The sequence below is a fragment of the Pseudopipra pipra genome, chromosome 1 (assembly GCF_036250125.1).
Source record: "Pseudopipra pipra isolate bDixPip1 chromosome 1, bDixPip1.hap1, whole genome shotgun sequence".
NCBI classification, from domain to species: domain Eukaryota; kingdom Metazoa; phylum Chordata; class Aves; order Passeriformes; family Pipridae; genus Pseudopipra; species Pseudopipra pipra.
In genome coordinates this window covers 98,791,737-98,807,717 of record NC_087549.1, presented here as the reverse complement: position 1 = coordinate 98,807,717, position 15,981 = coordinate 98,791,737, and the positions used below count along the sequence as shown (strand labels likewise).

The 15,981-nt window shown below is 41.8% G+C and overlaps 1 protein-coding gene and 1 long non-coding RNA gene across 7 annotated transcripts in view; one reads left to right on the top strand and one right to left on the bottom strand.

The window, feature by feature from the left end:
* Positions 1–586: 586 nt before the first annotated feature.
* LOC135420174 (uncharacterized) lies at positions 587–10,265 on the bottom strand. The gene is made up of 3 exons (XR_010433408.1): positions 9,813–10,265; positions 1,387–9,404; positions 587–1,192 (listed from the first exon to the last, which is right to left on the bottom strand). It is a non-coding gene; the product is annotated as an uncharacterized LOC135420174 (long non-coding RNA).
* A 189-nt stretch (positions 10,266–10,454) lies between these two features.
* Positions 10,455–15,981, top strand: part of ICE1 (interactor of little elongation complex ELL subunit 1) — a 45,074-nt gene continuing 39,547 nt past the window's right edge. For 2 of the 6 annotated variants that reach the window (XM_064667132.1, XM_064667104.1), the window contains exons 1-6: positions 10,455–10,659; positions 11,443–11,501; positions 13,018–13,053; positions 13,495–13,512; positions 14,632–14,743; positions 15,729–15,805. In XM_064667132.1, coding sequence (XP_064523202.1) covers positions 10,579–10,659; positions 11,443–11,501; positions 13,018–13,053; positions 13,495–13,512; positions 14,632–14,743; positions 15,729–15,805 — 383 coding nt within the window. In that variant the 5' untranslated portion in view covers positions 10,455–10,578. The other 4 variants (XM_064667110.1, XM_064667119.1, XM_064667107.1 and 1 more) reach the window with 4 other exon arrangements.

Here is a 15,981-nt window from a genome sequence, read left to right as displayed (position 1 = left end):
ATATATATCTATGTTTCTGTTATTATGAGCCTCAAAAATGTCCAAAAGACAGAGGAGCTAACTAAAACTTTTATTTGAATAAAAGGGAGAGTTCACTAGACAATCCCCAGTGAAGTCTCTCAACTTGATAAGAGGCCACAGCCTCTTTTATCCCCTTGCCTGAAATGCAGGTCCCTCCCCTGTTTCCCCATTGGCTGAGGTACTCTGGGGTTACAACCTTCCCAACATGCCTACAATGTGTCCCCCATTATATGGTTCCTTTGTTTCTGGGCAAATTGCACTTTTCTATAACTAAACAACTGAACAACCAGTAAATTGTCACTACTCAGCATCAAATGCAACCACACCACAAATTTTGCAAGAACACCTATTTATTCCTAATATTGTAAATACTAGCAGTTCTTGTTACATTTCTAAACCCCGACATCAGATAAACCTTTTGGAAAAGAGTGTGTATGTTTATGGATATGATAGAGGTCTGCAAAATCTGGAACAGCACAGACAGAGGAAATAGACTGAGCACTGACCTTTGAAAGGTGTTATAAAATAAAAGATCATTTAGAGTCCTGGTGAGGCAGCACTGAAAGAGTAAAATATCAAAAAAAAAGTTACATTGCACTTGAACTACCAAGTATGGGTGCCCTGCTGATCCAAACAAGTTTGAAGCTAAAAACCATAGTAGTGGGGTACTAATAACATGGTACTGGTTAACAGAATGGTCAGTGTCAGTCAAAAGACAGTGGCCCAGCAGGGAGCCTCAGAGATAACTTTTCAGATGTTGAAATTCTGTACCCACTTCTGACTTCCGAGGTGCATAGCACAAGCTGATCTTGCCTTTTCTCCTGGTGTCTGTCGTGGTTTGAGCCCTCTAAAAATCCATTTTCGAATTTCCAAGCCCCCCTCCCCCAATTTACCTCAACACCGAAGAGAAATTTCCAGACAGGCACAACTCAGTATGGGGGAAGGGGATTATATACAATTTATTACTATACACGATAAATACTACAGAAGCTAAAAAGCAATAATATACACAATACTAACACAATCCCTAACACCCCTTGGACCCTCCCACATCACTTAAGAAGAAGTCTTCAAGGCGATAGTGATAAGTCTCTCTCTCATTGGGGTATCTGGGAAAGGGGTCTCTTGCACCCCCACCAGCCCTCAGCTCCTGCTGAGGTCTCCTCCTGAGCTGCAAGGGAAACACTTGCGTCATCAGGTTTTCATCACAAAAGGTCCAGGGAGTCAGCTTTTGAGTCCTTTTTCCCTGGTTCGTGAAGGTTTCCTCCCAGAGAGTAAGATGTTCCATTCTCACTCTCCAGGTTGCAGGCTTCTGGGTCTCACTCAGTCTTTTTACCCCAAATAGCTTTCACCAAAAGTCCTTACCCAGAAAAAGCCTGCTGGTTTGGCTTCCTCTCTTCCTTAGCTGCTGCAGCTTTCAGTTTTTGGCTGCCCTTGTCCAAACCCACGTAGGGCACCTCCGAACCCTTTGTCCCGTCTCCTGGCTCAGCTCCAGTACTGAGCCTTATGTCCACACCACTGCCTCCCTGGGCAGTGGAGGAAGAAAAAAAGAGCCCCCTAGCCTTGGCCACGGGTACTCGGTCCAGTTATAAACTGTCCCAAGCTCCCCTCAGCCTAGCCGGCGGGGGAAGAGGGCCTGGCCCCCCTGGCATAGGGGGCTGGAGGCCTCCCTCCTCTCACCTCGTGGTTGCGAATCTCTCCCTCACAACACACACACTCACTGCCACACACTGCATCCAGCCCTGGCGGGGGCCAAGGAGCCCCCTGGGTTGCGGGGGCCCCTGGCCACCCCTTGGCTTCTCTCTCTCTCTCTCTCTCTCTCAGACACTCTCACACTCTGCCAACAACTTCCGGCTGTTATGGCATCTAATTTCACAAGAGTGAAAAAAACAGCTGCGATTGGCCCCCTAACCGGAAACTCAGCTGGGACCAACCATTTCCAGCCCCCTGGCCCCCAGAGGGGTGGCTCAAACTCTGACAGTGTCCCAGGTCCTAACAGTGTTCTTCCTACTTATGGAAGACAAGTTCTGAAGTCCCCACACAGCCCTTTTACCCGGACAAAGAGAGGTGGCCTACAGCAACTGTTCCCTTCTACACATTGCTGAGATAGATAGTGGACCAGTCCCACAGCGCTCCAAAGAACTTGCACCTTGGTTTGAACCCTTCAGCAAGAAGCAGCTCTGCTGTCCTAGGAGGAAGAAAGCAGCAGGTAACCCATAGGCCTAAGGAGGTGCTGAAAGCTGTCTGGTTTGTGTTTAAGGAAACTTCACAGTGAACATTTGTGAGACTCTGGCAGTCACACTCTCAACACCAGACACTTTAACTGCTGGGACCGAAGCCCCTTCACAGCAGGCGGCTGCAGTGAACCAACAGGTGCTCGGCTTTACTCCCTGCACACCCCACTCACACAGTCAGACAAGGTTTCCTCATTGGTTTGACCCCAGGTTTCCCATAGCAGAGTCTCAGATGTCTAGTTCATTGAAGTAATTTATTCATGGCACAGCCATTATTCGAAAGGTCAGCAGTTCACAGCCTCTTGTCTCAGGCGCCAATCTGCATTTCAATCTGCAGCTTGCAAGATGAGCTACCTAGACCAGATATATTCCTCAACAGTTTGGAAAACAGCAAATGAGGTAACAATGTGCATCACCTAAAGGCAGCACATTGTGTTACCAGGAACTAAGCACAGATCCCCAGTCTGCAGGTATAGAGTAGGTATTATTTTAGTATGGCATCCTTAGTGAAGCAAGTAGGACCACAGGCTTTTACGCTAAAGGACTCCTGGCAACTAACTTCTGATGCGCTTACTGCAGGCAACATATTTTGGGGGAGGAATTTAGCTATAAACTCTATCTTGCTACAAAGTTTCCAAGCATCCATTGTTCTGCCTGGAAAATCTTGATCAGTGCTGCTGAGATGCCCAATATGAACACAAAGCATCTCCAATGTCCACACAAAACCCAACATATTTGGCTTACCATACATATATTTTTCAGTTAACTACACTTCTAACCATAAGGCACTTGCTCCATTGCATCTGTCACATGTACACCTGGCATGTAGTGGATCTAGCACTGAGAAGTCACATCTCCGTGATTTCTAGTCAACTTTTCCTACTTTATGTAATTTCAAGAAGAAGAATACAAGAGGATTCTTACCAATGTTGTGTCACACAATTTACTATGATAAGATTAAGCTTTCTTTAAAAAGGAAAGATCTTAATGTTTAATTGTGAGGGATTTTAAATAGATCATTGCAACCAGTATACCCTCCTTTCTCTACCACTTATCATTCTTTGAGGAAACGAAGTAAAAGAATTCACTGCATGAAGTAAAACTATATAGGACCACCAATGCCAGATAATTTAACACCTAGATGTTATCCCAATACTGAGAAGAGGCACTAAGAATGATACTTCAGAAATTATACAGAAAAAGTCTTTGATGTCATGGTAACAGAATGAAGAAGCAAAGCCCCTCTCTGAGTTACTTTCATAATCAGAAGAAAGCGTGTCTCTGAATTGATGAGTAGCCTGTGGTAACAGAGCTGCTTTCCAATATCTGACAAATCAGATCTAAAAAAGAGGTATTACAGTATTGAAGAGATATGCACTCAGAAAATACAGTAAAGAAGGAGAAAGCTTGAGAAGGAAGATAAGAATATGATATATCATCTTCACCCTGAACTAGGACTCTCCCATATTCCTACACAATGTCCATTAGACTACAGCAAACAGAAGCTTTTTGCATCCTGCAGTACACTCATCTGAAAAAACTCCTATATATTTATTTTTAGGACTCTGAATACTATGCATCAGTGATAACCCAGGAGATAAGTTCAACTGGTGTGTCTGGATATGTCTTACACTAGAGGAAAAACCTGAAAAAGGTGAAAATAGAGAAGAGCAAAAAATAGCATACCTGTGTCAAATTCCTTTACTGTCAATTTATGTAACAGAAACTCATAATTCTGCAGAATGTATGTGTGTGTACGTACATATCTGTATAGAGAGTGAGAGGGAGAGAGGAAGAGAGAGAAGTAAAATAGGAAAAGGTTCAGTTATACCAGACAGCCAAAGGTAAACAACTCCTCTGTGACTAACTGCAAGTAATCATCTAACTGGAAGCCTAGTTAAACAGAATTTCTTAAGGGTCAACACTGAAGCTGACACTGTTTAACATCATCATCAATGACCTGGAAAAGGGGACAGAAGGATCCTAAGCAAGTTGGCATATGACACAAAATTGCAGGGAGCACATGAAAGGCCTGTCATTCACACTGACGTTGACAAGCTGGAGGAACGGGCCACTAAGGGAACCCATAATATATACAGGGAGAGGCTAATCTAACTGGGTTTATCCAGCCAAAGGAAGAGAAGACTAAATCTCATTCCTATCTTCAACTATCTAAGGGGGTTTATAGAGAAAAATGAGCCAAGCTCTTCTCTGAGATGCACAATTAAACAAGAAGCAACAGACTCAAACTGAAACAACAGAAATTCTGACTGGAGAGGATAAAATGATTCTTCACTCTTATAACAGTTAAGCAGGGTGGCCAGAGAGATGGTAAGATCTACACCCTTGGAGTTTTTAAAAAATCACATGGACAGGACCTTGTGCAACCCGATCTAGCTTGTAGTTAAATCCACTTCAAGCAGGTTGGACTACAGATGTCTAGAGGCCCCTTGCAAGCCATTTTTTTCTATAATGCTGTAATGTTATTTATAGTAACAAAATTACAATATGCTTGCCTGCTAATGTCTAAATAAAATAGCTGTTTCAAGTCTGTGTTAAATGAGTTGCTTCCCTGCCATTATTGCATGCCAGGGTGCTGGGGACAGGAAGCAAGAAAAAGTGAAGCTTATACTTCCATCCTGATGTGTTTTCTTTCTACTGAAAAGAGTGGGATCCTATTTGTCTGTGTTTCCATTCTACAGGTGTGAAGTACTTCTAACCTTTCATGTTAGATTGTCAGTAGGAGAACACCGCAAGAATCTGAAATCAGCAAGAGCATCTGAAACAAGAGAATCCACTGAAAGACTGCACAGAAGTTTTTGCATAGGAAGTAGCTCTCTGTATGATAGGTAGAAGCAGCACATTTCCATGGAGTAACATTAAAGTATTAAATTGTAGAATAATTTAGGTTGAAAAAGACCTCTAGGATCATCATATTAAACTGCTAACCTACCACTTCCAAGTCCACCACTAAACCATATTCCTAAGTGGCTACATGACTTTTAAATACTTCCAGGGATGGTGACTCAAGCACTTCATTGGGCAGCCTGTTCCAATGCTTGATAACTCTTTTTCGGTGAACTAATATCCAGTCTAAAGATTTCTTTTACACTTACTATAGTTAATAAACTTTTCTAGTATAAAATTGAGAGTGCCAGAGACCATGATGCTGTCACCTTGACATGCTGTGAAGATGGTTAGGCATTTCCTCTGCAGTCTCTCTAATTGCACCTATCATCAATATTGCCTTCAGATACTGGTGGTGAAAGGATGACACTTTTGTGCTATTAAGGACCACCTGAGTATTTTTTTGGGAACGTTAGCACCTGATTCTTTCTGTTCTTCATTCATGAAAACCAGGAAGGACAGTCTATGTTATCTCTATAAGCAACAGTAAAGAAATCATGTTTATGTGCTGCTGACTATTTCAGTTCCGCTAAATAAACACAATAACCCTGCAGTCATAATTTAATTCTTTTAAAATGGCCCCATTCAGCAATGAGGAGTTTCACAGCTAACCAAGTCTCCAGTTTTCTGTTTTATCATCAACAAAAGATATCAAAGTCTCTGTGACTCAGACTTCATGGCACAGACATCTTAGCTCTGTATAAGTCTACTGTTGAACTCACAGGGCTTTTTAAATTCCAGATTTATAACCTTTCTCTTTTAGATCCAGTCTGCCCTTCCTAGTGCCTTCCCATCCCCATGCATCTTCTGAACTCTGATGTGCTCGTTACTGGATATATAATGAAGTAGAACTTGGAATTCCATACCCTACAATCACTCTTCTACTTGGCCTAATCAAGTTAAGTGCAATTTTTAAAAAAGCATATAATTTACATTATTATTTAATATTGCCTATTTAAAATTGTAAGATTAATTATTTTTCTGAAGGAAAATAACTAGCTTTTTAATAACTAGTTTTTGTAGTGTGAGTTAAAACAGAACTTTAAAATATTTTCTTGTTGTCAAGGAATGGGAATATAACATAAAAAAATAAAATGGCAATACAAAATTTTCATAAGTTTACTTGCCTAATTCTGCCTGTATTCAGAGTCGGAACCATTAAAACTTACGAGCTGTTTTAGAAGAAGTGTGCATTAGGGAGTGTTTCAACTGTACAGAGCTCAACGATAGTGATGATAAGGTTGAGTGCCTATGGGTAAGAATCAGGGGGAAGGCTAACAAGGTAGTAGGCATCCTGGTCTTTTACAGACAACCTAACTAGGATGAAGAGGCAGATGAAGTATTCTGAATGAGGCTGGCTGATGTTTCATGATCCCTAGCCCTTGTTCTTGTGAGATACTTCGCCTTGCCAGATGTCTGCCGGAAACTCAACAGAGCAGAGAGAAGGGAGTCTAGGAGGTTCCTGGACTGTGTAGAAGGTAACTTCCTGATATAGCTGGTAAGTGAGCCTGTCAGGGCTGATGCCACATTAGACCTGCTGTTTACAAAGAGAGAGAGAAGAAACCTACTGCTGGGAGATGGGGGGGCTGGAGGTCATCTTGAGCATAGCGATGACAAAATGATAAGAGTTTCCAATTCTTGGTGAAATTAAGGAAGGGGGTCAACAGAACATCTACTCTGGACTTCCAGCAGGTGGAAACAGTCATTAATAACAAAGGAGTCCAGGAATGCTGGACATACTTCAAGAAGGAAATCTTAAAGGTGCAGAAGCCCATCCCTATGTGCCAAAAGATGAGCCATTGGGGAAAAAAACTGGCCTGTCTGAACAAGGAATTTTTGCAGGAACTCAAGGAAAAAAAGAGTTTATGACCCTTGGAAGAAGGGGCAGGAAGCTCAGAAAGAGGACAAGGATGTTGTTGGGTCATGTAAAGAGAAAATTAGAAAGGTGAAGGCTCAGCTAGAACTCAATCTGGCCACTGCTGAGAAAGATAATAAAAAGTGGTTTTTATAAATACATCAACAACAAAAGGAGGGCCAAGGAAAATTTCTTAATTGGACATGGTGGGGAACATTGTAAGCAAGAATGAGAAAAAGGCTTAATGCCTTCTTTGCCTCAGTCTTTAACAGTAAGACCAGTTATCCTTAGGGCAACTGGCCCCCTGAGCTGGTAGACAGGGACAGGGAGCAGATTAGAATCCCTGTATAATTCAGGAGGAAGTCATTAGTGACCTGCTGAGCTATTTAGGCACTCAAAAGTCTATGAGTTCAGGTGGGATTCATGAGAGGGTACTGAGGGAGCTGGCAGAAGAGCTCACCAAACCACTCTGTCATTTATAATCAGTCCTGGCTAACTGGGGAGGTCCCAAATGACTGGAGGTAGGCCAATGTGATGCCCATCCTCAAGTAAGGTCAGAAGGAGGATGCAGGGAAGGAGGTCAGGCCTGTCAGCCTGACCTTGGTCCCTGGGAAGGTTATGGAACAGATTATCTTGACTGCAATCACACAGCATGTACAGGATAACCAGGGAATCAGGCCCAGCCAACACGGGTTTAGGAAAAGCAGGTCCTGCTTGACCAGCCTTATCTCCTTTCACGACCAGGTGACCCTCCTAGTGGATGAGGGGATGGCTGCAGATGTAGTCTACCTGGATGTCAGTAAAACCTTTGAAACTGTCTCCCACAGCATTCTCCTGAAAAAGCTGGCAGCCCACGGCTTGGACAGTTCTTTGCTTGGTTGAAGAACTGGCTGGATGGCCAGGCCCTGAGAGTGGTGGTGAATGATGCTGCATCCAGTTGGTGGCCACTCACTAGTGGTGTTCCCCAAGGGTCAGTGTTGGGCCCAGTCCTGTTTAATATCTTCACTAATGATCTGGATGAGGCAATCAAGTGTACTCTCAGTAAGTTCATGGACAATACTAAGTTGGGTGGGAGTATAACAGGCTGGATTGATGGGCTGAGGCCAATTTTATGAGGTTCAATAAGGCAAAGTGCCAGGTCCTGCACTTGGATCACAATTCCATGCAGCTCTACAGCGTGGGGGAAGAGTGCTGGAAAGCTGCCCAGGAGAAAAGGATGTGGGAGTGCTGGTCGACAGCCATCTGAACATACACCAGCAGTGTGCCCAGGTGGCCAAGAAGGTCAATGGCATCCTGGCTCGTATCAGAAATAGTGTGGCCAGAAGGACCAGGGCAGTGATCACCTCCCTCTACTCAGCATTGGTGAGGCAGCACCTTGAGTTCTGTGTCCAGTTCTGGGCCCCACAATTCAAGGACATTGAGGTACTAGAGTGTGTCCAGAGAAGAGCAACAAAGCTGGTGAAGAGTTAAGAGCACTATGAGGAGTGGCTGAGGGAGCTGGGGGTGTTAAGCCTGGAGAAAAGGAGGCTCAGGGGGACCTTATCATTTTCTACAACTACAAAGGAGGTTATAGCAAGGTGGGGATTGGTCTCTTCCAGTCAACTAGTGACAGGACAAGAGGACACAGCCTCAAGCTGCACCAGGGGAGATTCAGGTTGGACTATGAAGAATTTCTTAATGGAAAGCACTGGAAATGGCTGCCCATGAAGGAGTCACCATTCCTGGAGGTGTTCAAGAAACAACTGGATGTGGAACTTTGCTACAGTCTAGTTGACAAGGTGGAGGTTGGTCAAAAATTTGACTTGATGATCTTGGAGGTCTTTTCCAACCTAAATGATTCTGTGATGTCAAAACAACTAGAAAATTTCGACATTGTCAATGCTAAAACAAAATTTTGATAACATTTTCACTTAAGCATGAAGAGTCAAAAGAAACACTGAACTCTTCTAAAAACATCTTAGCTATTAATTTCTTTCAGATATAGTGTCATATATTTCTGCAGAACCCTGCCCTTAAATAACTCACCTAATAAAGTGCCTTGTTACCTGACCTGATCACAGCCCCAAATTCTCAAATCTAAAATGAGTAGTGCTCAGCTCCATTCTCTTTGAAGAGCGCTTCACATGGAAACTTTACCCAAGAGAGTGAATTCATTCCAGTGACACTGACACTTAAACTCTACTGCTGCTCTAATGACTATTTTATTATTCTGTTGTAAAGCTCTCAAAGTAGAAAGATTGAGAAAGCCTGAAATACTGTGTTTCATCAGAGCACTGATCAAGGAGTTAAAAGTTTCAATGTCTTCATCAAGGTCCAGATGATGGAAGATTTAACATGGTCCGCAGATCTAGAGATCAATATTGATTCCTCTGAGGAATATGTACAAACTACAAGGAAGAAAACAATGAACAAGCAATTGGATAAACTGAGTCAGAGAAAGTTCCAGGTAGACTAAAAATGTAAGCATCAGCTATGTTGCAAAGAGCATTCAGTGAATAAAATCCAACAGCATGTGCTGAATAGAACTCACACTGTGTGCAACTATCTGTCCTGTGTACAAAATACCAAATGACCGCTATGGAAATAATGTGATGGAATCATACATCAACAGTAATACAGGGTGGAACAACACACCAGTTACTACTTTAACTTCTAAGTGATCGAACGCATGGCCTGAAACACATCAGCAATCTGTTCTAGCAGCAGGTGTCCGTGCCCATGGCAAGCGGGTTGGAACTAGATGATCTTTAAGGTCCCTTTCAACCCAAACATTCTATGATTCTGTAAACTCTTACCCTAGCTCGCTCACTATAGAAAGATGTTGCATAAGTGGTAGATGCAGGCAGCCATGATAAGTGTGCTAAATATTACCCTTGAAAGCCTCTTTACAAATGCTTGAGTGAAATGAAAAGTTTGATCTTTTGTCATCAGTATCATGCTCCCACAAGATGCTGAGTGAGCTGAACTGGTGTGCTCCCGTTTTAAGAACTGGGGGTGTGTGCGTCAGAGAATAGCGACAGCTAAGTATGCCCATATCTAGACGGCAGCTCTAGTTCGCCAGAAGGGAAGCAGAGAGAGGGTGGCGAGAGCAGTTCGCCTCAGGCTTGTAGAGGATCACAGGGGCCAGTGTTCAGCAATCCTGGCTTCAGTAGAGCTCCGCTCGGCCCGTCCCCGTCTCAGTCCGGGCTGCCCCCTCCTCCGCGGTGCCCACGGGCCCCGCCCCGCTGCTCGCTCCAGGCGAGGGAAGCTGCCCTGTCCCGCGCCTGCGCCGGGACCGCAGGAGCGTCCAGCAGAAGTGCCCGCACCTAAAAGGAGATAAAACAACGTGCAGGTCGAAGGGTGTTGCAGGTGTGAGTGTCTTGCAGTTGGCCGAGTCGCTCTTCACCGGCTGTTTTCAACGTCAGTTTCTGCACAGAGCACCTTCTTCTGTCTTTTCCGCTGCCACTACTCAGGCAGTGATTGGCATTACCCTCGAGGAAGTGAAGGCGAGCTGGGTCCTTGCTGAGGCCATGGCGCGGCGTGTGACGCAGCGGGCTGTGCAGAGTCGCCGCTGTGGGCACGATGATGCCGGGGGAGACGCCGCCGCCGGCCGGGACTGCGGCCGCCGCCGGAGCCTGCGCCAACTGCGGTGTTCTCCAGCAGGTAGACACGGGCTGCCCTCCCTGTGGCGCTGGAGCGGGGTAGTGGGGCTGCGCCGAGCCGCTGGCGGGTGAAGAGTCCCGGGTCCCGCAGTCACCGCTCCCGGCGCGGCGGGAACCCGGATAGCGTGTGTGGCGAACGGGCTTTGTAAAGGTAGCAGCAGTGTCGAGCTTTAGCCGGGCGAAATGTGGAAAAGTAGCTCAGGTGTCTGCGGCGTGCCTGGGAATTTTTAGGCGTATCCTTTTGGCTTTGCTTCGGTGCAGTGAAAAGACTGTTATGATTCACTTTCTTCCTTGAGGTCTCTTAAGGGAGCGTGTATTTTTATAGTATTATGCTTTGGGCAATATTCGTTTCTCTTGTAAATAAAGGGAAGGCCCTGTTGAGAGTCCATAAGACACATTTAGAATGAGTATGGATTGAGAATTTGGAAAATCTGTAGACTCAAGTGAGCTGATGTTTTTTATTGCTAATATTCTGCCAAAGCTTAGTTGAATTTTGAGGAGAAAATCTTACGGGGATTTAGTATAGAATCTACCGCAAAAGCAACGTTTAAACAGCTTTTGTAGTAAGGCCTCATTTAAGTATGCATACTTTCTTGTGCAGCTTGCATTCTCTACTTGTATTTAAATGGATATACTTTTGATGACTTAGTAATAAAGACTAAAATAAAGAAGACAGATTATTGTATTCTGTACCACATTAGCAATCAAGTTAGGGGTATTTACAGTAGATAGTACTAGTTTTTGGGGTATAAGTTCTTTACCAACTTGAGACTCTTCCTTACAGAATATAAATGAATATGTAGCCGCATTAATTGCACTGAAGCAAAAAATGATTGATGGAGAGTAAGTACAATTGCATGTATGTTTTTGTTTGGTGGGCTGGGTTTTATTGCTCTTAAGTGCTTAAAACAATGCAGGTGGATGCACCACACTAAATGCTCCAAAATGAAAGTAACTTCTTCACAAGCGGGTTCTAAATCTAGACTGTAAGACTTCTTTAATATAAGCTCTAAAGCAATGGTATGTAATGGCAGTAAACGGGGCTAAGTACAGGCAGAAGCAGCTCTGTGAAGAGATTTATTTCATTTGTTTATCTATAAATTTATTTATATTATTATCTCATTTATTTGTGCTCATTTATTTCATTCTTGTGAAGAATATGAGAAATAAAGTTGAGTACAGGTATGTATGAACCTTTTAAACAGAGTTAAGTCTGATCATTAGAGTGTGAAATGCTTTTGTTTTAAATATCAGAATATGGAAAGTGAAGCTGAACATTTTTCAGAACAATAAGGTTCTAAAATACTTCTTATAATTTGTTTTCTCTTATTGCTTGCAGTTCTTCTCAAAAACCATCAACATATGCTTGTATGGAATAAAATATCAAGATCTGTTATGTATACCTCCATAGTGTGGCCTAATATCCATGCTATGCCTCCTAATTGTAATGTTTTGTTTCTCATGTACTCTCTCCCGGATACATGTCAATTTGGCTTGAGTGAATCTAAATTCCAGTTCTGCATTCTGGTTTCCAAACAGTATTTAAGAGAGCACACACCGGGACCCTTTTTTCAAAGCTCCTTTACTATGTGTGATTCCTTTTCTGACCTCTAGACTTTGTATCCCTCTTCCTTCTGCCAATGCACACAATTCTTGTGGGAATTGCCTCTTTAACTACTTGCAGCTCAGCCTTTCTTTTTTTGCCTTTCTTGATTACTCTTAAATGTTGCAAGAGAAAGTAATGCAACCCTCTCTGTACTGGGGTAATGGCCATGGCATTTCTCTTTCTTGTCCTTTCTTCTCACAGTTCTTAAAAACCATAGCATTTAAGGAAAGAGTTACTTTCCTTCCTGCTGTCCCTCTTGGATCAGGGTGTTACCCTCTTATGGCTGCTGGGAGAATAATGTAAAGATTAAGGCATTTTAGGGTCTTTTGAAATATTTTTCTGAGATTTATGTGTTCTTTTTTAGGAAAACATCTTTTTAAGTTTTAGGAAAACATTCTTTTGGTAACATGTTAGATATGTATCTTTTAATTTATGCATGTATATTAATCTTTATATACATATATATACATATATATATAAATTTTTACCTAAACAGTATTTTTTTTAAAAACTGCAATTAGTTAATGACTACAAAGTAATGTAACTCAGTGAGTTTTTTATATTTCAAAGCAGTCTGATTTGAGGTTTGAATGGCTTAATGAAACAAAAGGGTTATATTGACTACTATCAGAAAATGCAAACCAATCTTGCACTTTCTGTATTTATCTGTAAAGCAAAAGGAGAGGTATCCTGAGACATAATTGTCGAAATTGGGGGAGAAAATTAGTAATGTCTTTTTTTCTTTACTTGCAGTCGTTTGCTGACAGAATATCAACAGAAATGCACTGATATCCTTTACTTTTCTATTAGTGTCCTTACAGAATTACTATATTTATAACACTTCTTATAAGAGTACTTGAGACTTTTTACTTAAAGTTTAAGTAGTGATATCTCCAGTGAAGAACAAACTGGGTAGGTTTTATAAAGAAAATAGGCCTTTGGAATTAAAACTATCCACTTAAATTCTGTCTGTGTCTAATATATGGTTCAAGATGGTCTATTTGAAATCTGTATTGCGTGAGAATTACTCACATAACAGAAGAAGCTCTGCTTATTCACTTCAAGTGTACTGAAATGTATGTATTAAACACTTAGTTGTGCAAGTCTTGTGGAGTTTTTTGTGTGAGGAAGTTTTTATTGGATGTTTCTTTGCAAGTGGCAATTGAGTTGAAATACATTTAAGGACATTTGATGAACTGTTTTTAATTTCTACCTTAACGAGAGATTACAGCTTCAATTTGCTGAACGGTAAGTTGATATAGGTTGTTTAATAAAGATGCTATGTTTTCAATTTGCCACCGGCTGCCGCAAGAGAGGAGCCCCAAAGAAAAGATACAAGGACTCCCTGAAACAACATCTCAGCCTTGGCCATATTGATCAACATAACTGGTCTACTCTGGCCTCCAATCGGGAGGTCTGGAGACACACCATCTATAACGCTGCTGATGCTTTTGAGAAAGCACGCAGGATCACCCTTGAGGAGAAAAGACAACGCAGAAAGAATCGTGCCTTGCAGAATATACCACCTAAGGAGTCTTTCTGTTGTGCCTTTTGCAACCGGACGTGCCTATCTCGTATTGGCCTTTTTAGCCACCAACGCGTTTGCAACAAACGTGGGTAGAGCCCTTCCCAAATCTTCGTTCACGAAGCCCAGCCATGATGTTTTCAATCTTGTGGTTAATTTTGGGAGTCTGATGCTGTAATAGCAGCAGCCCTGGGTCTCAGCTGAGCATTTAGTATGGTCCTTTTACTGTGCTTCCTAGGCCATAGTTAGCAAAGCAGAGAAATCTGTCGTCCTTCTACAGTACCTGTGTGGGATTCTTTCCTGGGCCTATGTTACATAAGAGTCTTAAGTGACCAAGTGGAGATGTGGAGCTCATATTTTGGTGGTAGTTAAATGTAAGCCTATTTGGGGCAGCCATATTTGTATGAAGCATTTTACTTTAGAGTTGTGGCTGCCTGCTCTTGCTTACTCTGTCTGATTATAGAGGAAGAGGCAGCATATAATCCTGCCTGCTGAAGAATACTGTAGTTGGACTCTGCTCTAATTTTACAGCAATATGAAGGTAGAGACACTTATTACCAGCACTTTAGTGTAGGCAGCACACCTATGTGGCATGTGCCATCTGCTTGCATTTAACTTCAGGCTTAGTGTAGTGTTTTTTAACCAGATCTTAAATTTTCTTTAAATGTTGGATAGAAAAATGAGAATACTGAGACTCTAAAAGCTTTTGGGTATCTCTCACAGCAATTTTCCATAGGAAAAAAGCAAAGTACTCAAGACACTTGACTGAAGAATCAGAATATTACATTTGAAAGCACCTGTGTTTTTGGCAACTTCTTTTTTAATTGCACATCCCGTTTCAGAGAGATCTCTGCTCTTCGTTGCCAAGTGGAGCAGATGTTACAGAAAATTCTGCCTCTGGAAAAGTGCCAGGAAGAGTTGGGTTCCTTGAAGGCAGAGTTGGAAGAGAAAAAGGTGTGCTTGTAAGGTTTAAATGACTTGCACTTTTTCCATTGAAGGAAATGTATATATTTAATGGTCATCTTAATGAAGCTGACTTTAATGAGCCCAGTTGTTATTTCCAGCTTATTGGGACAAGCAGCTCTGGGTTTAGGTGAAATTGATTAAATGATAGCAGGTTTCAGAGAGGCAAAAAATTTAGGTTGTTGTAGTTCATATGATTTTTCATCAGATTATTTGTTTTTTATTTCCTAACTTAGGAAGGAAGGAGAAACACTCAGATTCCTTTGGTTTTCTGTTCTGCTCTTATCAGAATATTGAATACTTGTACTACTGAAAAGGTGCAAAGAGAGTCTGTGCAGAATAGGTTATGCTTCTGTTACCATTTTGAACATACGCTTTCAGATTATTAGCTTCTAGAGTTTATCCCTAATTTCTCTCCCATTTCTCCTGAGATTTAGTCTACAGGAGAAAAGCTTTTAACTGTTCAAATCACCTAAATATATGTATTTCCTATACATTAACTATTATTTCTGCAAAAAATACCCCACCCTCTTTTATATTTTTTTTCATGATGGTACAAGGCAGGATATTAATATTTGTCTTGTCACTGTATACAGTTTTTCTTCCATGTTAGAACTGTTTATAAGTCCTCTTCCCTCAGCAAGTGTTAGTAGCTGATGTCCTGATGGCACTTTCAAAAACAGCAGGATTATACATATGGTGTATAATAGTTGTGCTCTTGACTTCAACTTTGAGTTCCTATCCAGATAGATGTTAGAGGCACATACTCAAAAGATAGATAAACATATAGAGATTTATGTATTTGTTTGTTATAACTTTTGCCGTTAAAGGAGGATAACCTGACTTTTCAACTTGCTTGTTTTTTCATGGAATATACTTTTTTGGCTATGCACTAGAATAGGTAAGGTGTCTGCCATCTTTTTTTTTTTTTCTCCTCAGTATGGACATATTTTAACTCTGCTTTCCTTCTTCACAGAGTTCTCTCAAGATTTATCGTGAGAGTCAACTGGAATATGTTAAAATTAAAGAAGAAATAGTAAACAGTGATGCTATGTGAGTGATACTTCTTTTTTTCACAACCTTTCTTTCCCCCTCTTACCTTCCAGAACTTGATCTTATACTTTACCTAGTTACGCTTTCCATTTGTTTATGGGTTCTTACAACAATGAGTTGATGGAAGGCCAGTCTTAAATTTTGTAGCAAACACACTTGAGTGCGGTGTTAGTTTA